General features: G+C 42.9%; 1 protein-coding gene across 1 annotated transcript in view; it reads right to left on the reverse strand.

Moving 5' to 3' along the window:
* Nucleotides 1-4,377: 4,377 nt before the first annotated feature.
* slc49a4 (solute carrier family 49 member 4) overlaps nucleotides 4,378-22,009 on the reverse strand; it is a 65,029-nt gene continuing 47,397 nt past the window's right edge. Inside the window, exons 8-9 of the mRNA XM_084023564.1 lie at nucleotides 19,167-19,349; nucleotides 4,378-4,685 (exon numbers count right to left, since the gene is read on the reverse strand). Coding sequence (XP_083879690.1) covers nucleotides 4,570-4,685; nucleotides 19,167-19,349 — 299 coding nt within the window. The 3' untranslated portion in view covers nucleotides 4,378-4,569. The remainder of the gene's footprint in view (nucleotides 4,686-19,166; nucleotides 19,350-22,009) is intronic.

A 22,009-nucleotide genomic window follows, 5' to 3' on the forward strand; every position in this document is an offset into this window, starting at 1 on the left:
TTAAAAAATTAAAGTCGACACACTTTAGAAAGTCCCACCAAAATGTAAGATGTATATACACAGAGAAAGTACTTACCGAGTAGTATATAGGTAGTAATTTTGGCCTCTCCTGTTGCTCGAGATGCCCTTTGCCCTTTGTAGGTGGTCAGCATGTTTACCTTTATTGTGTTCAGCAGATTTCAGACATTTAATTTTTTCACTTTTACTTGAGTAAAGAAGTCGAAACAGAACCACCTGCTAACTAAATCTCATAATAATAAGAATGATAATAAGAAAACACACACAAAAATATTTTTGAACATTTGTGACGCCACCAAAGCAATCAGCATGCAACAGGCAATTGTCGTGCAAATCTTTGCTGCTAATGCCGTCCTTTTTTTTTTTGCCAGTGGATTTTCCGACCCATGGAGTGGCAGTTGAGGGACCAGGCTGCGGCTCGTCGATGCTGCATGGTCCCACAGGTGCACTCCCCACCCCCGAACGGTCAAATATGTCATCCATTAGCTGTACAATGACAATAACAGAATTCAGTGAGAGATTACAGGAGTGCCATCTTCACACATGCTGTGACAAATTCCTCTCTTCAGTGTTGCAACTATGAGGCACAGATAGCTTAAGTGTGGTACCAAATTTGTACTCTGAAAACTCTCGTCGTCTTTGTCAGTTGTGGAAGCAGCATTTATATGACAAAAAAAGAAATTTAATTTAATTGCCTCCTCACTCACCTGAAGTGTTTGTCAGTGATTTTGCATCATAGTCACTTTGTATGTAGTTACTACATACAAACTTTGTATGTAGTTTGTATGTAGTAGTTGAGATTATTTTCTTTTCATTTTTATATTAAAGGCAATTATTTAATTTAAAAAAATACAGCACATGTTCAGGCATTCAAAATGTTATTTTAGTAAAAGTATTGAAGAACTATCAACAAAAATGTACGTTAAGTATCAAAAGTGAAAATACTCATTATGCAACCTTGTTATTATTAACATTGTTATTATTATATTATTATTATTATTGTGTCTTCATGCATTCATAAGAAGCATTTAAAATGTCTTATTAATATGATGTGAGATTCAGTTAGTCTGCAAAAAAAAAGTCATTCCAGATGTACTTCATAGAAATACTTTTTACTTTATACTTGGAGTACATATATATATATATATGTGTGTGTGTGTGTGTGTGTGTGTGTGTGTATATAATGGATTTTTCTAAATAAATGAAAATATGTGCCATAAACATTGCAAGTCCATAGGAAACGCCTGGCTCTCACCTCATCTACGAGCTGATTGGCTCTTAGTTTTGACAACAAACACCAAGTTTAGTAGAAAATGCACATCTCCTGTGTGATTCTAATATTTAACAAATTCTGTTAACAAACATCTCATGTGGTTGATAATAATAATAATAATAATAATAATAATAATAATAATAATAATAATAACCATTAAATAATGCCAATAAATATTTATTGGCATTATTTTATACTTTATATTTTTATACTTATTTGAGTATTTCTTCTCTTTCTCTTATGTAGCAACTGCAGCTGTATAACTTCCCGAGGGGTTACTAAAGTATTCTGATTCTGATCAGAATATGATCTATATATCACAGATATTTATGAACAAATATAAATAAATGTGAACGTTGTCGCAAACTACAGATAACCTACAGATCGCGTCTAACAGGATGTACCTTTTTCTATGACTTCCTGTCAAAGGCCGACTAATAAACTGATTGGGCAGACTTTTATCAGAAATATATGAGAATTAAATATTGATGAGTTTCAAAACCTGATGGATTTATTTTACATTTTAGTGTGCCATACGCTTATTAGGAGCATTTTAAGATTACTATTTGAACAATTAAACTTGACTTCTTCCTTTCTTTAAATAGCTTAATATAGTTCTTCTCACGTTTACTGCTGATTCCCTTCCAGTCTCCAGAATGTGCGTACCGGTACGCATGCCTCAGAGTTTGCTTACGGGTACGCACACTTTCCCGTCAAGTTTGGTTTTTATAGATCACAACATTTGCGTGGAAAGTGGCGTACGGAAGTTTTCAGCCCCGTTTTGTGCGTACGCAAGCTTTATAAATGAGGCCCCAGAACATGATTCAACCAAATCAACAATTACATAATAATGGAGCCAACGCTTCTTTCTAGACTCCTCTTAAAGGGATAGCTGGTGGTGGGTTTGATGAGTCTGAACTAAGTCTTTAAAGCAACAATCGACACAATGAAAGAAACAAAGAGATGGAAGCAGCAGCAGACCGGCAACTCCTGTCTGTGCAGACACAACAGAAAGGTCTGTCTGGCAGGGAGGTGAACAATTCCTAAAGAGTGTCCATTTAAACTGATAGTGAATGTAACAGTTCATAGCTCCTGTCTGTTTCTACTGCAGCTGAATCACTCTGGAGAAAAACGTCATTCAACCAACCACTCTACTGAACATCACGTAAGTGAGATACTGATTTCACCAACTTAATATCAAGCACGTGCACACACATCAAATCAGGGCTTGAGTCCCTGCCCATTCTCTGCATGTGATTATTATTTTTAATAAACAGATACATTCCTGGTGCTCCTGGGTAATGCCCATAACCTCCCAAGCCTTTGAAAGGAAGCACGGTTGTACGCATGCAGTTAGCAGACATCGGTCATCGGGTATGTGGCCAAAGAAAGTAGGTCATTGGTTTAATATTAATGTGCTGTGCTTCACTTTGGAAGTGCTTGACAGTGACACTATTTGGCAGGTAGCCTAGAGAGTTCTGCAGACTGACCCAAGTAGCAGCTCCAAATGTGCCAACTAGCTGCTACCTTTAGGGAATCAGTGGAATATCTCGTATCACATCACATCATCTACTTAATGGAAGAACGGTCTCATATCTTCAGCAGGAGAAAAAAAAACAAGCTTGATAATTCAAGGTCAACTTTACAGCTAAGTGTTAAAGTCATTTAGTAGCGACCTGTAAATCACAAGGTAGCCCCGCCCCAAAAAGCATCTCCTGCTTTCTGGTCTGTTTGACTCTAAATGGACCATAATGTACTAAATGAACATCATGCTGGATTGAAGAAGACTTGAAACTACAGATTGAGACCATAAACTCATGTTAATAATGTTTACTGAGAACACACTGAAAGCTGTGTGAGTGTTTGATGCCACGCTGGCGATCAGTGCAGGACACGCCCACCTGAGAGCGAAGCCAACGAGTCAATGAGTAAGGCAACGAGTCAATGAAAAAAGGTCACAGACACAAGGAGAACAACATCAGTGATAATGTTAAAATGTTTATTTGAATAAGGTGCTGTCATATTTGTTCTTTTTCCTTTTCCACAAAACAGGGACATTTATGACCACAGTGTGTGTGTGCGCTGCAGGACAATATATACAGATAAAATAGTCACAATGTGGAAGAGAGGAAGGCAATTAAGGCAACACGTCTGAAGGTTAAAGACAACCTCTTCTGTACAAGGAGAGTCAAACAATAAAAGGAACCACATCCCAGAGCCTCCAGGAAGCTTAAAGGTAAACACTTAAAACACGTATTACAGCTGCTGTAGACACAAAGAAAAGTTATGGATGAGGGGGAGAAAATCACCGTGATGCGTTCTCTGTCCCTCCGGATCTAGAGCTGCTTTTGTCACAGCTCCAATTTGATCAGTCAAGGAATCCAAGAAAATGTCAACTTCCTTCTCTGTCCCATCAGCAGACACCTGCTGGTGTTCGGAGGCGTAGCACGGCGATTACAGCACGACGTTATCCTCACGTCTGTATAATAAATCCATCTCCCACAGTGTCACTGAAGTCATCACCAACATCCTGTTTCAGTGAAGCTAACTGTTAGTGTTGAGACTTTTCCAATAAATACAGGCAGACTACTGAGGGGAAAACATTTTTAAAAAACTGTAAAAAACACAACATTATTGAGTTAGATTAAAAAGAAAATAAATAGGCCAAACAACGTAACAGTTGAGATGACGCAGCTTCTTCTTCTTCCAGGCAGGTTTGTCCGTTGCCGGCCCACGTCTTCTCGCCGACGTCCGTCGTTTTTTGCATAATAAGCATCTTGAGAGGCCGATAAAACGTAGCTGCCTCTCAATGACATTTAACTGTGCGAGTCACCGTTTGGAGCAGCACTAAAACACCGTGGGGTCACACGGTTAGCCCCGACTCAGCACAGCCAGGCCTGCTGATTGGCTGAGGCAGCTTCACTTCCACACTTGACGCTGATCTGGAGTCGGAAGACGATGGAGGGAAGTGAAGGGAGCGCCAGGCTGAGAACTTTAAATATCATCTGTAAACCACGGCCGCCACGCTGTGACTGGTTAAGAGAATTAAACCGTTTAAAAAAACGTTTGTTTACATACAAACGTAGAGCAACAAATAAAAACGTTGTGTTTAACAGTCATATGGCATTGAGTAAACACTGGTGTAGAATCTCTTTCTGGTTCAGTGCTCTAATTCATATTTACATCCTAAAATCATAAGAGTTTGGTTTCCACTTTCCCTTTGTCTCCGCGTCTTTGTGCAAGAATTATGATTCAGTCCTTTGTTGTCCTCAGCAGGGTCACACGGAGACAAAGACGTCCATGTAGAGGCGGTCGTAAGACTCCTTGAAGAAGAGGATGAGGACGAGGCTGAAGAGACAGGAGCCGGTGAGACACCAGTTCAACCACGACAGATCTGGATGAGAGACGGAGACAGAGACAGGTTGTGGTTAGACCAGTGTCCTGTAGGTCAAAACTCTTCTTTTTGACCTTGAACCATCACCATGTGTCCTGTTCAAGGTTGGGTTTACCTGGACAAGGTCGCCAGAAATAACTATATTGGAAATATTTGTTGGAATTATTTACACTGCTGTTATTTTATATATATATTCAAGTTAAACACATATTTGCACATACTTCTATTTCCCAGAGGGGAAATAGGTCACGTCCCCTCTGGGGATCAATAAAGCATTTCTGGGACAAGGGGTCGGATCAATTATTCAGCAGGTGAAATCATTGTGGACGCACGCATACTATCACCCACAGAAAGAGATCATACTGAGTCTGAAACAGGAAATGACCACTGAGTAGATGCAAAACAAAGAGTAATTGATGTGTATCATAGGAGTGATTATTGATCAACAGTGATTCCTGAAGAAGAGCCTGGGGATCCTCATTCAATGATGCTGGCAGCGTTTATCATTGACCTCCACTTGAACCCAAACAGGGTGCAGAGTGAGGTGCTGTGTGTTCTCAGCTCTGGTCGGGCTCCATTAGGCAGGGAGAGGTGCTCCGGCTGTCTGCGGCGATGTTGAGTGTGGAGGGCAGACGGGGCGCCTGCAGCTGCACCACCCGCTGGCATCTTAACTCGCCGCTACACAGACAAACAACCTCTTCTTCTTGTTCAGCCTCCACACGCTCAGCCTGCACCAACACACACTCACGCCTCCGTCTGGACAAAAATCAATAGGCTCCTTCTTTCGAATGCATTGAGCGTCGCTCGCTGTGAAGCCGGCCAGCTGAACGCCACGCAGGTGTTTGGTGCTGACGGCGACGTTAAGCAGAAGCTGCGTTGCGCGTCGAGGGCCAGCTTCTCGGCCAGGACGGAGGATGCGGTGGCGTCGGCGGGCAGCTGCTCGGGTCCTGATAACGAGCCTGACTAACTATAGAGAAGTCAGGCCGTGGAGCTCTGCCAGCACAAGTCTCACACCGCCTCCACGCCGATTCCAATCAGCCAGCTTTTCATGATGCTGTCAATTAGCCTGAAGAGGGCAGCTGATCGACACACCAAGAGGCCTTTGTGGGAGAGAGGACGAAGGGTGAGAGGTGTGAAAAAGAAAATGAAAGCAAAGGATAAAGGGAGGTGGAGAAGGTGCTCAGGAGGTGAGAGACTGGGTGAGGGATTTGAGAGTCCTGCAGCAGCCTCATTAATCAGGAGGGTGTGAGCCGGACAGCAGGAGAGCCGGCGAGGAGGCGGGTTAATGGAGTTGTGTTTATCTGAACCTGTCTCCATCCAACTCTGTCTTGCTGCGTCACATGCACAAAGTCTGGTGCGTTTGATGCTGGAGACACTGACTGTGTTTGAATGCTAATGAGGAGCTTGGTATTTGTAGTCATTCAATCAGGTGAAAAACATGTAACACCGCTCTGATCTTTACTGGAGCAAAGTTTGGAGGGAATAGTTACAGTTTGGAGGTGGAAGACTAAGAGGAGGAAGACTAAGAGGAGGAGGACTAAGAGGAGGAGGAGGATGAGGAGGAGGATGATGAAGGGAGAAGAGAAGAGCAAATGAGATAAAAAGGAAAGAGAGACGAGAGAAGCAACTTTAATGATCAGCGTTTAAAGAGCACTGATATATTTGGCTCCTGTTGTGTAAACACACTCCCTGTTTAAACTCAGAGCACTGAAGGACACTGAGCTCCTGATTCTTTTCTCACTCATTTTAACAAATAATTCAAGAATAATTCATGCTGAAGAGGAAGGAGGTGAAGACACTTGAGACTTATTTTTTTGTCCTTCCTTTCCACCTCTCTACCTTCATTTTTGTGATGGTGGTGCCATGGCAACCACCAATGTTTATAAGTAATTAACAGCTATATATATATATATATATATATATATATATATATATATATATATATATATGAAATTAATTTGACTTTCTCTGAACTTTTGAATGCACATTTTTTGTTGTGGTATATCCACCACTGCTGCTGGCTTTTGTTTCAATAAGTTGTTTGAGATGAGGAAATCATCATTGCATGCTTCTACTTAAATGCCCTACTTTCATGATATAATATCACAGTAGCGTGAACTCTTCCATACATTTTCCATAAATTTCACCCGAAAGCCAAATATCCCTAACTTTTTGTGAGTAGTGTAGTTCATCCTAATTGAAAACCGTTAATATCAATCTTTCATTGTTCGTTCCAACCAGCATCTAAACGAAGGAAGGAAGTGGTGAAGTAGTAAAACCCGCCTTTTGCACCATTCGATTGGCTGCATTGAGAATAAAAACCGTGAGAAAAATGGGATGCAGTGCAAGAATGGAGCGCACAGCAGACTACCACAGGACAACAAGGGTTTTACGGGCAACTCATTTCTAGTGTCTTGCTGTGATTGGCCTCTGAGACATTTGGGGGAAATTCTCATAATGTACAAATTTATTCTTGAGTTATGGCAAAAGTTTCACCAGTAGGGAGGCATACAAATAAATCATTATGGAGCCGGAGGAGATTAGTTATATTGAAATATAATATCAAACCGGTTCAGTTTGTTGTTTTCTTCTTAATTGACCCAATTCACGGAAATGTCTCTTGAAAGTCTGGTGGTGATATGATGATTATGGGCTTGATTGCAAACTATAATTTGATAAGGTCACACACAGGAGGCGTCTGTTATGTGATGAGGTTGATCCAACCTTGGAAATTGAAACCAAGTGGTCCCACTAATTTTTCAATTTTGTACATCGTAAATTTACCACTTTAATTGGACTTTTTCCTCACAATGTTAGCCCCTCCCTTTCCTCCGTCCAAGTATTCGGACCAGGACAAAAGTCAAACCTGGAGTTTAACTGAACTGGAACAACGGGACACCATCCACAGATGACATTTCACGGACTCTACGGGGTTCACTGTGACTGTGAGATCACATTCCGAGGACGTCTGCGTGAACGTTGGACCGTTCATCACATTAACAGCCTATTACTGCAGCTGCCACCATCAGCACAATGGTGCTCCAGATGAAGACAGGGACGTGAGCTGACAGACATCTTACGGCCTTAATCAGTCTAAATTGAGGTCAACGCAGCGTTTTAATGAATGCGGTTCAGATCTCCTTTGGGCTGCAGCCTTTGCTTGAGAAGACGGGGGTCACACCTGCAGAAACATACAGTAGACGAGCTTTGTGTGAAGAGAAGATTGTCCATCACAAAGAGACCAAGTCTTCATCATGATGCATGTGGAAACATGGACTGTAGTTCGACAGGTTGGCAGACAGATCCTTCCTTATGTGTGTATACAATAGGCGATCTGCCCCAAGAGTTTAAAGAATCTATACATCCAAGACAAAACTGATAGAAGAGCAGGACTCAGAGAAAAAGTCCCAATTGACCCTTGGCTAAGCCCCGCCCCCTGCTCCTACTCCATCAAGCTGTCACCAGTTACCATGGAGCTCCACTTCCTGCATGAATACTATTGGATTTTTGTTTGCAGAGCGCAGCAGACAGAAGGGTCTACACAATGTGTGAGAAGGATTTATCCAAGATGTCAAACTGATTCAGCAGCAAAAACAGGTCAAAAACAAGCTAAACCCCAACGTCACGGTCCAAAAGTGAACCATCACATCACAAGTGCTTGTTCACATTGTTATTATTGGTGTCTGACAACATGATGGAAAGGACCCAACAGAGGTTGTTGTTAAAGAGCGAAATCCTTCTGGTTTAACCAGAACCAGCAGCTACAGTATACCCCCCCCCCCCTCAAATACACCAGACCCCATTGAGAAAAACAGTCTTTTTTTTATCATTTTGTAAAACAAACTTGGTGAAATGTCAACAGAAACAAAATAGAACTCATTAAACCTGACAAAATAAAGCCTAAATTCACAGCGTTTACATGTGAAAATATTCTGGCTGCTTCTCTGATGACTGGCCATCTTTAGAATGTATTTCAACCAAACCAGAGTTGGTTCCTTTGAAGATCCCATATTATACTGTTTTCATCAATTCCACACAGCTGTCAGAGGTCCAACAACACTGTATTTGATATGCATTGCCCCAAACCCATCCATGGTCCTGAATTTCAGCTGTCTAAAAGTTGCTCAAATGAGCTCTACTGAGAACAGGCTGTTTCTGTGTCTGTACCTTTAAATGCTAATGAGCTCCGCCTGTCATCGCCTACTCAGACGGAGACACTACGCGGCAGCATGCACCAATGTTTACGTGGATGTATCGCTATGGCTCGGCTATGTGTCTCAGGTGAAGTTGCTGGGTCCCGTATTGTGGGGACAGATCCTTTTTACGAGGGTCAGTGTCGAGGCAAAGCCAGCTTTGTACTGACCCTCGTTACTGAAGCAGCCAGATGTGAAGTGGTTAGCACACACATACAAGCTAACACGGACCGTAGCCGTAAAAATGAAACGTAAGAGACCAGACCCGGACCGTTGTGCACGGCGCTCTGTTGGACACGAGCCCCCGGGTTCCATCCGACCGGAGGCAGCAGTGAAGACGCACCAGAACGCGTGAGACAGACGGAGGATTGACTCCAGCTTCACCTGCACTGGGATTTATTCACGGAGCACCAGCCAGATCACCCAGCGCCATGACCGGTAAGTTGGGCTGCACTCTCCGTGCACGCTGTAGGTCCGTGTGCGCTGTCTGCACGTGCTCTCCGTGCCGCTCTCCGTGCATGCTATGGGTCTGTAGGTCGCGCTCTCCATCGCTGTCTGTCCGTGATATCGTTCCACACTCTCCGTGCCTGCTGTGGGTCCGTGCCTGCTGTCGGCCCGTGCTGCTGTCGGCCCGGGCTGTCGGTCCTGCTGTCTGTCTGTCCATGCTCTCCGTCAGTGCTCTCAGTGGGTCTCTCTGATTGGCGCTGTCTGTCCGCTTTCTCCGTCAGCGCTGTCGGCTCTCAGCGCTGTGTTGCGAAACGCCCCCCTTTCGGATCTCCTATCATGTGCTGAGGAGTTCGGGCTTATGCAAATGACTCCTTTCGTTACGTAAAGAAAGGAGCTGAATCTGAACAGCCTGTAGGAGCACCGTTTTACCAGAGGGGGGGCTGCAGAGACCATGCAGGAATTGCTTGTTTTCCTCATCCTGGGGGTTGGCAGGCTCAGGGAGGACCAGTTTATAGGTGTAGAGACCAGAGAAAACCTGTTTTTCATAATATGGACCCTTTAATAGAGTCTGGTGTATTTAGCAAGAGAGTTTTTGGTAAAACAAAAAGGATTTTACTCTTTAACAACAAAGTCTACATATGTAGGGACCTTTTATTTTAGTCCCGATCATTAAAAAGAAGCGTATAGAAGTGTTGATCTGTTTAACGTTAGCTTCTCTGCTAATATTAGCTACTCTGCTAATGTTAGCTCCACAGATGTATTTTAGGTAGAATTGTAACATTTTAGAAACAACCTCTCCAGGTAACGAGTCTCACTATAACACAACGTTCAACCAGAACTAGTTTCAGATCCACAAAACCTGAAATGAGTCTGGAGCAGAGAGGGATAGCTGTCTGACTCTGGTCAGAGCTGGACAATGCCACGCTATGATTGGCCGGTCTGAGTTCGGGGGGCGGGACTTTGCAAATTGTCAATGTTTTTGCTACTTTAGCACCACAGACAGCGCTGTGGATTTATCAATTCATGGTTACTGATGTCATCTTAGACTCTCACCAACCTCAGTGAGAGAAAGGACTCCTTCTTCCCCTGAACTCTCTCTGCATCGACAGGATGGCGGCTTAAATACTTATATTACTAACGTGAGTACTTTCTAAGCATGTAAAATGGGTTAATGTGCTGCTGTTCATTAAATTCATTAAAAATCTCTCAAATCAAAAAAGGACAGCAAATGAAAAAGGCTTCTGTGAGGAGTGACTGAGCTCTACCAAGTATGGCTGTTTGTTTTTAAACACCTCCACAGTCTTCACTTGGGGTTGAAAAACGTCACTTCTGACGAGATTGCAAAGTTTAGCAGAAATAAAAAAAAAAGTCTTTGGACTAAAAGAAGTGTAGCAATTATTCCTCTGTGCTGAATAATCCCTCCAAGTCTACCCTCCTCCCTCCGCACCTTCCTCCCCCTCTTCTTCCCATTAAACCTTTGAGGCTCTTCTGCTCTACAATACCTCTCTGCCGCTTTGCATTCTAACTGATGTGCCACGCTAAATGACACAAACACAGCAGATGAAATCGAAAACGAGCAACAAGTGCAGATATATTACCCGAAGGGTCCATTCATGTTTCTGTGTCGGATGGTTCGGAGACTTTGGGGATTTCTAAACCAGGACAACAGACTCAAGAGGCCATGTAGGGCTCACTGAACCAAGACCAGCCCCTCAGGGATATTAAAACGGACATGGAGGTAAATTCATAAATGTCTCCGGTCGCAGGGAAAAATATATAACGAGGCAGTGGGCAGCCAAAAGGAAAACCCTAAAATGAATTGTAAACTGGAAATAGATGGAAATCTTTAAAGGGCAATTTTCAATACCAGGAGGGCGGTTTGGAAAGGACCAGGCTCATGCAGAATTCATCAGTCCTGAGGTCTGCATATTATTCGCTACATTCATTATTGGCCTACAGAGAGGAAATTAAAGTAATGAGACGGCCCGCTAGAATCCTTCCAAGGGGAATTTACATAATAATCAACTTCATCTCCACAGGAGTGGATCTCTTCAGGAGGACCGAACACAGCTGTTCTCCAAACATGCACTGTGTCAGTGTGTGTTCAGGGTCCAGGTCCATGCTCAGAGTAGAAGTCTTCTACGGCAGCATTTCATGCAACTCCAAGGTGGGTTCTAGACTACAGACTGTATATAAGAAGTGGACGTAGTCATCGTGACATCACTCAGTGGTTTGTGGACTACGGTTTGAAGTTCAGTATTTAGGCCGTTGCCATCTTGGATTTTTTGTAACCAGTGAAGGAAGTGACCGTATTTGGACTTTGGATGAGCGACGGGTGGATCTGATGTACACAAGCAGCCGAGTGGAACCCCACATGGCACTCTTACTGGGTCTGGATCCATCTGGATTCTGGTGTGCAGCCGTTAACAAAGTTAGCTTCATTATTCAAGATAAACTTTACAGTTAAGTGTTAAAGTCTTCTTATTAGCTAACTGCATTGGTAGCATCATTTGTTTTCAACCCCAAAAAGAAAAATATATAAAAGTGTTTTGATGAATTTGATTGAATGAATGAATACCAAAGTTATGTACTAAGTGGGACATTTCACAGATGAAGAATTAACTCGTCGGTGCTCTTTGTAACGGCGATACTTTTTCCAAATTAACTCAAAAATATCTTAAGCATTTCTGCACTGCATTTTCCAAAAAAACAAGTGACAAAAACACATATGATTTATCAATGGAAAGCTAACATTGGACGGCATTCATATAGCACAAACACAGTGTTGCCTCTCATTCAAATCTAATGGTGACCTCGCAACCATGCAAGGCGCTGGCCGTCAAGGTCAACTTGAGATGCTTGGGGACAGGAGAAGCCGGTGTTTGATCCGGTGATTAGCAAACGACCTGCTCCACCTCCTGACAATCAGCACTAAAAGTATCACGATGCGAGTGTAACGACCAAACAAGTGTGAATCACTGGGCAGTGAAAAAGCCACACACTTTTATCACATAAACTTTGACCCAAAATAAACCACTTGCAATAACGGATCCTGTTAAAAAAAACTGCATGTGGAAGCCATGATGGACCAAAAGTCACATGACAAAACGGAGGTTGTTTACACAGAGCAGAGAGCTAGTAAGCATGTTAGTTCAATATATAAAGCAAGTGGAGCCCCCTCTTTCACTATTGGTAAGAATAAATGTTGGATGCATTGATTACATTTTTTCCAAATTTTGTGAAATAAATTATCAAAGGAACTCAAGTTGCATTTTTTCTTCATTTTAGATTGTTTAACTGTTATACTGCATTCAATAGTTTGAGCCCTCTTGATTTCAGTGCTGTTTCCATGGAGGTGCCGTGTAAAACGAGGCCATCGAGTTTAAATGGTGACAGGAGCAGTAAAATGCTGCAGGGCTGACTCTAACACCGCCTTGAACAGACAACGTTTCAACAATCAGGGTGACGATATTTAATTCTTATCATCAACATGACTGGTCTGAACGATGGGCTGATGCTTTGGAAAGTATCAAAGCCTGATGTATCTACTTCCTCTGTCCATAGAGCTCCATTAAAAACCCATCAGTGAGCCTCACTGTTGCACTATGAGAACACACACACACACACACACACGCACGCACGCGCAGGCACGCACACACACACAAGTTTATTTTCACTCAATCCCACATACAAATACTCACTGGAGCACCAAATGTGGATTAATGTGCATCTGAAAATAGTCCCAGACGAATGTTCTATTTACTCCTGTGTGAGTTACGTTGGTTGAAAAGGAAAGTGCCCAGCTGCTCTATGAAACTGCTGAAACTTTTTAAATATGAAACTGTATATTTATTAACATTTTATCTTTAGTCGGAATGAATTGAATTAGTCAAGTGTACTTTTCTTGAAACTGAGATCCACAGATGGCTTAGGGAAGTTGGGAAGTATTGAGAGACAGACTGATGCTGCATTCATACCGTGCTTGAAGCAAATTTTCACTTGTCCGCTGGATCATTTGGGTTTATTGTACATGTTGAAGTTGCAGATATGCCGGGAAACCAAACACCTGTCTGAGTTCATAACAATACCTAGAGGTGCTCGGTGAATTTCAAGTAAGCTACGTCAGCTGGTTTACTACAGCTAGATTAACCTAAAATAAACTATGTAGCTGTGATTTGATATCAATAACCAGATAAAAAGGAGTCTGAAATAACTCATAATGATGGTGATCAGTAAAAAGTGTGAAGTCATGCTTTGTTCGGTCTGTCTGTAAGACGACAAGCTAACTACTGTTAAAATGCTTGTTTTCTGAATGGATTCTGGTTGATGGGTGCTAGGCTATGCTAACATTGTAGCTGCTCCATCAACACTCCAAATAAGGTAATCTAGACATAAATACAGCAGAGACCTTGTTGTTTGGACCACAGACAGTCTCTGGTTTCTCCACATGGTCTGGTCTGGTCTCTGGACTAATGTGAGCTACTATCTAGACCTCTGGGGGACCACAGCCAGTCTCTGGTTCCTCCACATAGTCTGGTCTGGTCTCTGGACTAATGTGAGCTACTATCTAGACCTCTGGGGGACCACAGACAGTCTCTGGTTTCTCCACATAGTCTGGTCTGGTCTCTGGACTAATGTGAGCTACTATCTAGACCTCTGGGGGACCACAGACAGTCTCTGGTTCCTCCACATAGTCTGGTCTGGTCTCTGGACTAATGTGAGCTACTATCTAGACCTCTGGGGGACCACAGACAGTCTCTGGTTTCTCCACATAGTCTGGTCTGGTCTCTGGACTAATGTGAGCTACTATCTAGACCTCTGGGGGACCACAGACAGTCTCTGGTTTCTCCACATAGTCTGGTCTGGTCTCTGGACTAATGTGAGCTACTATCTAGACCTCTGGGGGACCACAGACAGTCTCTGGTTTCTCCACATAGTCTGGTCTGGTCTCTGGACTAATGTGAGCTACTATCTAGACCTCTGGGGGACCACAGACACAGGAGACGACTTTGTTTCTGTTTCAACGTCAGGACGACAGTAGGAGAATCTTAACACTGACAGGTATTCATGTTTTTTTTTTTTTCCATTAGATTTTGGAAAATTAGAAACATAATAAAAGAAATAAGTAATGTTTATGATAATTGTTGAGCTTTGGACTGACACTTACATAAAGAAAATTACATTTACGTAATGGATAATCCTTTTTTTCTCTGTCTTTAGAAAAATGTGTTCATTCAATTCTGAACCAAGTGGGTCAAATAAGTAAGATGCTTACAGCTAGATTGTGAGGGTGTATCGACTGACTGACCCTGTTGGTTTTAGTTCAGCAAACCACATTGATTTTGATTCTATTTTCTTTCAAGCCTGCTCCTGATGATTTAAATTTTGAGTGCACAACGCATTAAAAAAGCTGTGGGTTGCAGAGGAAATGAAATTGTCCATGTACTGATGTTTTGTAATTTAAGTAAATGTCCCAAAATACAGAATCGGGTTTGCCAATGATTCAAAAATATTTCTCTAACAGGATCTCGGCCTACAGACACTCGGCGGGTAGGTAGTTGGTGGTCGTTATCTGCCGCTCAGCAGTAGCGTGAACTTTCTGACAGCCAAGCTTCAATGCAGCGTTCTCTATTAGACGACTTCAGACAGAAAAGAGCAGCGCGGGCCTCCATCATCTCGGCTTGATCGTCTCTCCGGCTGTCGCAGGGAACTTGTCAGGATCCATCTCGGCACATCGCACAGCATTCAACTCGCCCACACACACACACACACGCACACGCACACGCACACACACACACACACACACACACACACACACACACACACACACACACACATGCGTACACACCCACAGAGGTCTACGAAGTGCACAGCTAAACATGCACCGCATTGAGGAGCAGTCCATCACCCAGAACAGCAGAGAGAAGTGTGTCGGATACACCATGTATTCTTTATAAGTCCTACTCTTGTGGTTTCAGCTGCTCTATCTACCTACAGCTTCTGTCAGAATTCTAAAGACATTGCTTGTCATTTGGACCACAATGTTGGACAGTTTGGTGAGTTAGCCCTCAGCTACTGTTCTTTCTACAGTGAGAACTGAACTAACCCTCCAGCTTCATTCTCCACCACATTAAACCCACGTAGGACCGACTGCTGTGGCTGACGACTCTTAAAACATGGCTACTTGTTTCAAGAACACTCTCTTTAATACGAGTGCCCCGATCTAACAAGTGTAATGAGATTTAACCATGAGACTAGCGCGCTTACTTCGATCTGGAAATGCGGTTGCTATGCGGGCCACTAGAGTAGAACATTAAACAAAGTCAAGAAGGAGAATGTCGACCCAAATCGATGCACTCTTTTACGTGAACTGACCAATCCCAGCCTGGAGGGGGCGGGACATTAAAAAAGTTGATGTGCAACAGCAAACTTTTGAAATGTCCTGCTCATTGATACGCATTAATGGTTATGATTATTGAAGTTTTAAGCTTTAACAAATTAGAACTACCATTCGTCTAAAACCTGCAAAAATCTACTTTAATATACTGTATACTACTATATAATTTATACATTAATATAATATTAACATTATACATTTTATTTAATAAATGTATTAATATTATATTAATTCATTCTATGAGGTAGAGGATAGCGTATCTGCAGTGTCGGTCTAATTTTTATATATTAAGAGGCCAAAATCATATCGAGGTGACCTCGATATGATTTTTTCTTCTTCTTGCAGAAGGTTTTCTTTTGTATGGATGAGACCAACAGTCATACAGTGAAGAGAAGCATTGTTCTGCTTCATGTGTGCAAAATCCACAGACAACAGCCCTATTTCACATCTATATTTCTAAAGTATTGTATGAATATTGATCAGTAATCTTGTTTACACAACATGTGGCGTGGGCTGTGTTTTCATTCCCTGCCTAACTGTTTCAAAACAAAATGCACAAAGTCATTTTGTTTTTGTCTTGCAAAGAAAATAAGATTTGTCCAACTCTTAGTGTGACAACAACATCGTCTACTTTAAACTTCCTGTGTTTCACCGGTACAAAGGGAGGCCAGCTTCTAATGCAGATGGTGCTCAGGCACGATCATTTATCTGTGAAAAGTCTGACTTTACAATTCTAAAATCAGATATTATGGCTTCCTTGAATCACCCTTGTTGCTGTGGATCAAAACTAATTAAGTGCCAGATGTCTGTTTTGGCAGTGGCGGGTAACTTCCCTTCTTTAAAAGCCACACTGGCAGGAAAACAATCAGAGCTCCAGAATATCTCCTCTCTAAAAATCTTCTGGGATAACAAAGCAGTCTCAGCAGCAGGTCCATTTCACAATGTATCATCCAGGAGAAAAATTCCTTCCTCACAGAGATGTGTTTAATAGCTGCGAGGCGAATGATCTCAATTGTATCCTCAGAGTTCAACATTAAGTCTTAATGCCTATTGTTGCCAGGCAACCAGCTTTTATAATTGTCCAGAGGTGTCGGGAAACTTCGCCTGGCAAGACTGAAACAAACTTCTTTTTTGTTTTTCGCTAAGGTTCATCCATCTGGCAAACTCCGATGCTCAGAGATGAAGCCAATGTGAACGTGCCAAAAACGACAGTTCCTCAAGTGGAATTAAAACTATTTTTTTTTTGGCCTTTTGCCTTGATTCCAATAAGACAGCGTTAGAGTGAAAGGGGGGAGAGAGAGGGCCGCCGGTCGGATTCAAACCTGGAGCCGCTTCATTGAGGACTCGGTACGTTATCTGTGGTCAAACACCATGACAAAGACTCTGAGGTTTCACTTTACTGACTTTTACAAACAGTCGGTGGTGATCGACACATTTAGGTGTTGCCGGTGTTTGGGTATAACCAGTGACCGGGTTAACCAGTGACTCTCAGCGGAATGCATCTGTAGTTGCTCGTAGTGACGGCAGCTGCTGACACCAACAGAACATGTAGGTGTCCTCGTAAAAACCTTCAAATAATTCAATACATCTGTGTTTATTATCAACGCCAAGCACTGAAGTTACTAAAGTCACCAGTTAACATGGTCACTGGTTAAACTGAAACACCTGTTGCTCTGAAATGATCCTGTCTGAATTCTGTAGAACTTCAGTCGATTCTGACAACTGTAACAATCAGACATTTAGATGCTGCTAACAGTTTTCACTCAACTCGTGAGGACAGCTGGGGCTAAAACAACACTTTACTGCCGACATGCACGTGCGTACTTTTGATGAAATCGGCTGTAAAAGAGTCAATCTATTTCACACCTTTTGGTAGCCATTGGTTAAATGATGTACGATGCCAAAAGCTGCCTAGTCTTCGATAGCAAATAACCCTGTTCATCACAACTATACGGGGGTGAATTTTCATATAATACAACCGTTTAAATTAAGCTTTAAAGTGGGGCATGTTGAGGGCGTGGCCTCCTTGAGTGACAGGTAGGTGTCAGGTTGCTAGCTGTCGGTTCAGCTCCACCGATGACACGCCTCTGTGACCATGTTTAGAGTTACGCTGCGTCATCACTGCCAAGACGGCTCTTCAGAAACCTACGGGGGACGTTGTGGAGACCAAGTCCATTTTTTTTACAAACTCTACGTGTTCACCTGTTCTTTGTCAGTTGAATGAATTTGCACTTTTGTTAGTGATGCTGACGGTTAGTCAAACAACTGCCTCTAAACAGCCTGCGTGCACAAGAGTGAACGGGCAGGCAGCGTTGGTTCTGACTTTAACAGCAATATTTAAATATCACTAATGCAACAACTACTAAATACTAAATACTTTATGTATTACAAAGTTGTTGTCATCAGTGGCAACCTGGCAACCCTTACTGTTAGCCCTGACGGATAAACAATAACATTAACAGCGTCAGGTAATCAATTTGTTTGTGTTGATAGAAAATAAAGCACATTGAATTTAATTTGGGCGTGGGAAGTTTTGCACTATTTTCATACATTTTAAAAGGACAAAAAACTAATAATTTCAACAGAAATATGGTCAACAAATGAATCACTGAAGAAAATAATTGTTTGTTGTGGCTTTAAAATTGTCCAATTTTGGTTTTGTGCCCCGCCTGTCATGCTTGTTAGCATATACTAGGACCCCAAGCTGTTTAGGTCAAACAATAATAATTTCCACCTGCACTGCAGAGACAACCCAGAAGGCCGGATCAAGATACAGATGTCAGGCAGCAGCTGTCAGTAGCCTCGTAGCAATCAGAAGGATGGAGCTCATTAATATTTATGGAGGGTCTGAAAATATATCTCTTATTTACTGAAGCAAACAGGGAAGTGTTTCAGAGATCAGTCTGGCTGATTGGTGCTGTGATGCAGCCAAACTTAGAGGGAAGGTTAATCAAACTGAAGACAAGTGGGCAAAGATCATGTAAACACAGGAAACACTGGCGGATGATGGAGCTTGTTTTACGTGGTTTTACTTTCTGGTGTGTAAGGTGGTGGCAGCAGAGGACAAGCTGTCCTCTAAATCAGAAGAACAAACTTTGCAGCTCAAAGCTAAATCTGACGGCGAGTTACAATCGTGGGAAGTTTTTCTTTATTTGTGCTGATTGTGTCACTTGCATTGTAACCTAAATTTCCCCACCGGCTGCTTTTTTATCAGCAGCATCTGCAGGGGCTTGAAATGGATTTTTGGAAACAATGGCTTTAGGGAGTTGGGAGAAATCTGCAGGGGCAGAAAAAACTTGCCACCTTCAGAGTTTAGAATTTTTCCCTTAAAAATGATGAGATATATGACACTAAATATGCACTAGACAAGAAACATACGGAGGCATTCATCATTTTTAAAGGCTCTAGAGAAACACATCACATAGTGTTGTACTCCTGTCTTACCTGTAGAGTAAACGGTGAGGAAGACGAGGAGCAGACCGGAGACCAGGTTCCCCAGGAAAGTGACCACGCCGCAGGTGATGCCTTCAGGGACCGGGTACACGGTCTCGATGAAGAGCTCGAAGAATATCGGCACGCTGCTGCTGACGAAAATGCCCACCAGGATGCAGGACGTGTACATGACGGCTGTGAAATAAGTAGAACAACAGCGAGTTAGTTTCATCGTGATGAGATGTGAAACCGTTTCAGAAGGGAAGGGTTTCTGTTTATAGCACAGCAGGGGTGATTTATGCCACCTTCCTACCGTGCTGTTGGTCTCAGCAGCACTGATTTATGAAGAACCTTCATCCTCATACATTTTATCTCAAATTAAACCCTTTAAAAGGGATAGTTCAGATATTCTGAAGCAGTGTACTGCTGTGGATGTATTTTAGACACCTAAAACAATCAATATCAGTTTAAGTGGACGCTGTTATATTTTCCACTCTTTCTCTTGCTGTCAGACAGCCCTTACTGACAGAGAACTGAAGCCGTTATCGATGCTCTCTTGAAAAAAAAACACCAGACTTCATTGATAAAAACCTGAATTGTATCGCTCAGGACACAGGAGTTGGTGGGCTCCCGCTGCCTCCATCAGTTACTTTGTTTGAGTTGGCTTAAAAAACTCCACCACCAAGCCTTTCCCTTTAATATGAGTCTAGAAGGAGAATTTAGCCCTAGGAATGCACCAATATTAATACCAGTGTCAGGTCCGATACTGTGCTTGTGTAATTGTACTTTTAAACTGCTAAGATACAACCCAACCCAAACCACTGCATTAACGTGACGTTAACCTCTCACCATGGAGCCTAATAATCCTTCCATCTGCAACAATGACCTGATGAACAAGCATGTTAAATCATCATTGATCAGCAGCTGCAGTATGAAGCTGAACAGTGAGTCTCCACCACATCACTTCATTTGGCTGTGAAGTTGTCAGCTGTGTGTCTGCTGCTAGAACCTGTCAGCTTTCACCAATGTAATGTTAGCGAGAGAGATAGAGTAATGGTGAGTATGAAGACAGCAGGAACATTACAGCGTCAATGTAACAGTGCATTGTGGGTACAGTTTAATAGTCAGTGAATAAATACTCCTCAAGATCCATGATGAGAAACAAGCTTAGTTCCTGTCTTGTTGTCAGCCAGCTGATGATTAAAGATCCCATATTATACTGTTTTCATCAATTCCACACAGCTGTCAGAGGTCCAACAACACTGTATTTGATATGCATTGCCCCAAACCCATCCGTGGTCCTGAATTTCAGCTGTCTAAAAAGTTGCTCAAATGAGGTCTCCTGAGAACAGCCTGTTTCTGTGTCTGTACCTTTAAATGCTAATGAGCTCCGTCTGTCATCGCCTACTTGGAGAGAGACGAGACGATGCCAGCAGAGCATGTGCCAATGTTTACGTGGATGTATCGCTATGGCTCGCCTATGTGACTCAGGTGAAGTTGCTGGTCCCGTATGGTTGGGACAGATCCTTTTATGAGGGTCAGTGTTGAGGCAAAGCCAGCTTTGTACTGACCCTCGTTACTGAAGCAGTCCAATGTGAAGTGGTTAGCACACACATACAAGCTAACACGGACCGTAGCTGTAAAAATGAAACGCAAGAGACCAGACCCGGACCACCGTGCACGGCGTTCTGTCAGACACGCGCCCCTGGGTTCCATCCAACCGGAGGCAGCAGTGAAGACGCACCAGAGCGCGTGAGACAGAGGGAGGATTGTCTCCAGCTTCACCTGCACCGGGATTTATTCACAGAGCACCAGCCGGATCACCCAGCGCCATGACCGGTAAGTAGAGCTGCGCTCTCCCAGCTGTGTTGTGAAACGCCCCCTTTTGGATATCTCCTATCATCAGAGGAGGTTGGCCTATGCAAATGACTCCTTTCGTTACGTAACGAAAGGAGCTGAATCTGAACAGCCTGTAGGAGTGCCGTTGTACCAGTGGGGGGGCTGCAGAGACCATGCAGGAGTCGCTTGTTTTCCTCATCCTGGGAGTTGGCAGGCTCAGGGAGGACCAGTTTATAGGTGTAGAGACCAGAGAAAACCTGTTTTTCATAACAAGCACTATTCTCCTTTAAGTAACAAGCCGCTCCTCTGAGTCTCTTAGCTTTTTGATCTTTAATATTTATTTAAACTGAAAACAACTTTTCAGGGTTAATTATTAATATACCTACCTATAAGGAATACACAAACATCCATCCATCCATCCATCCGTCCATCCATCGTCTACCACTTATTCTGTATTCAGGGTCGCGGGGGGGCTGGAGCCGATCCCAGCTATCATTGGGTGAAGGCAGGGTACACCCTGGACAGGACGCCAGTCTATCACAGGGCCGACATGTAGAGACAAACAACCATTCACGCTCACATTCACACCTACGGGCAATTTAGAGTCATCAATTAACCTATCCCCATCCTGCATGTCTTTGGACTGTGGGAGGAAGCCGGAGAACCCGGAGAGAACCCACGCTTACACGGGGAGAACATGCAAACTCCACACAGAAGGAACCCGGGCCGACCCGGGAATCGAACCCGGGATCCTCTCGCTGTGAGGCGACAGTGCTACCCACTACACCACCGTGCAGGAAAACACAAACAACACAGTTGAATTTTAAAATGTAACAACAGCTTCATTGTTGTAATTATTAAGTCAGAAAATTGTGATAAAATAAAAGTTTTCTAAGTTGTTGTGAGCTTGTATTAAGTACAAGTGTGTTTGCCTGTAGACGAATAACTCCAGCCTTTTTATGCGTTAAAATAATTGAGACGTTTCTATTGCAACTGCAAACAGCAGAACGCATTTC

The sequence above is a fragment of the Eutrigla gurnardus genome (genome assembly GCF_963514095.1).
Source record: "Eutrigla gurnardus genome assembly, chromosome: 12".
In the NCBI taxonomy this organism is placed as follows: Eukaryota; Metazoa; Chordata; class Actinopteri; order Perciformes; family Triglidae; genus Eutrigla; species Eutrigla gurnardus.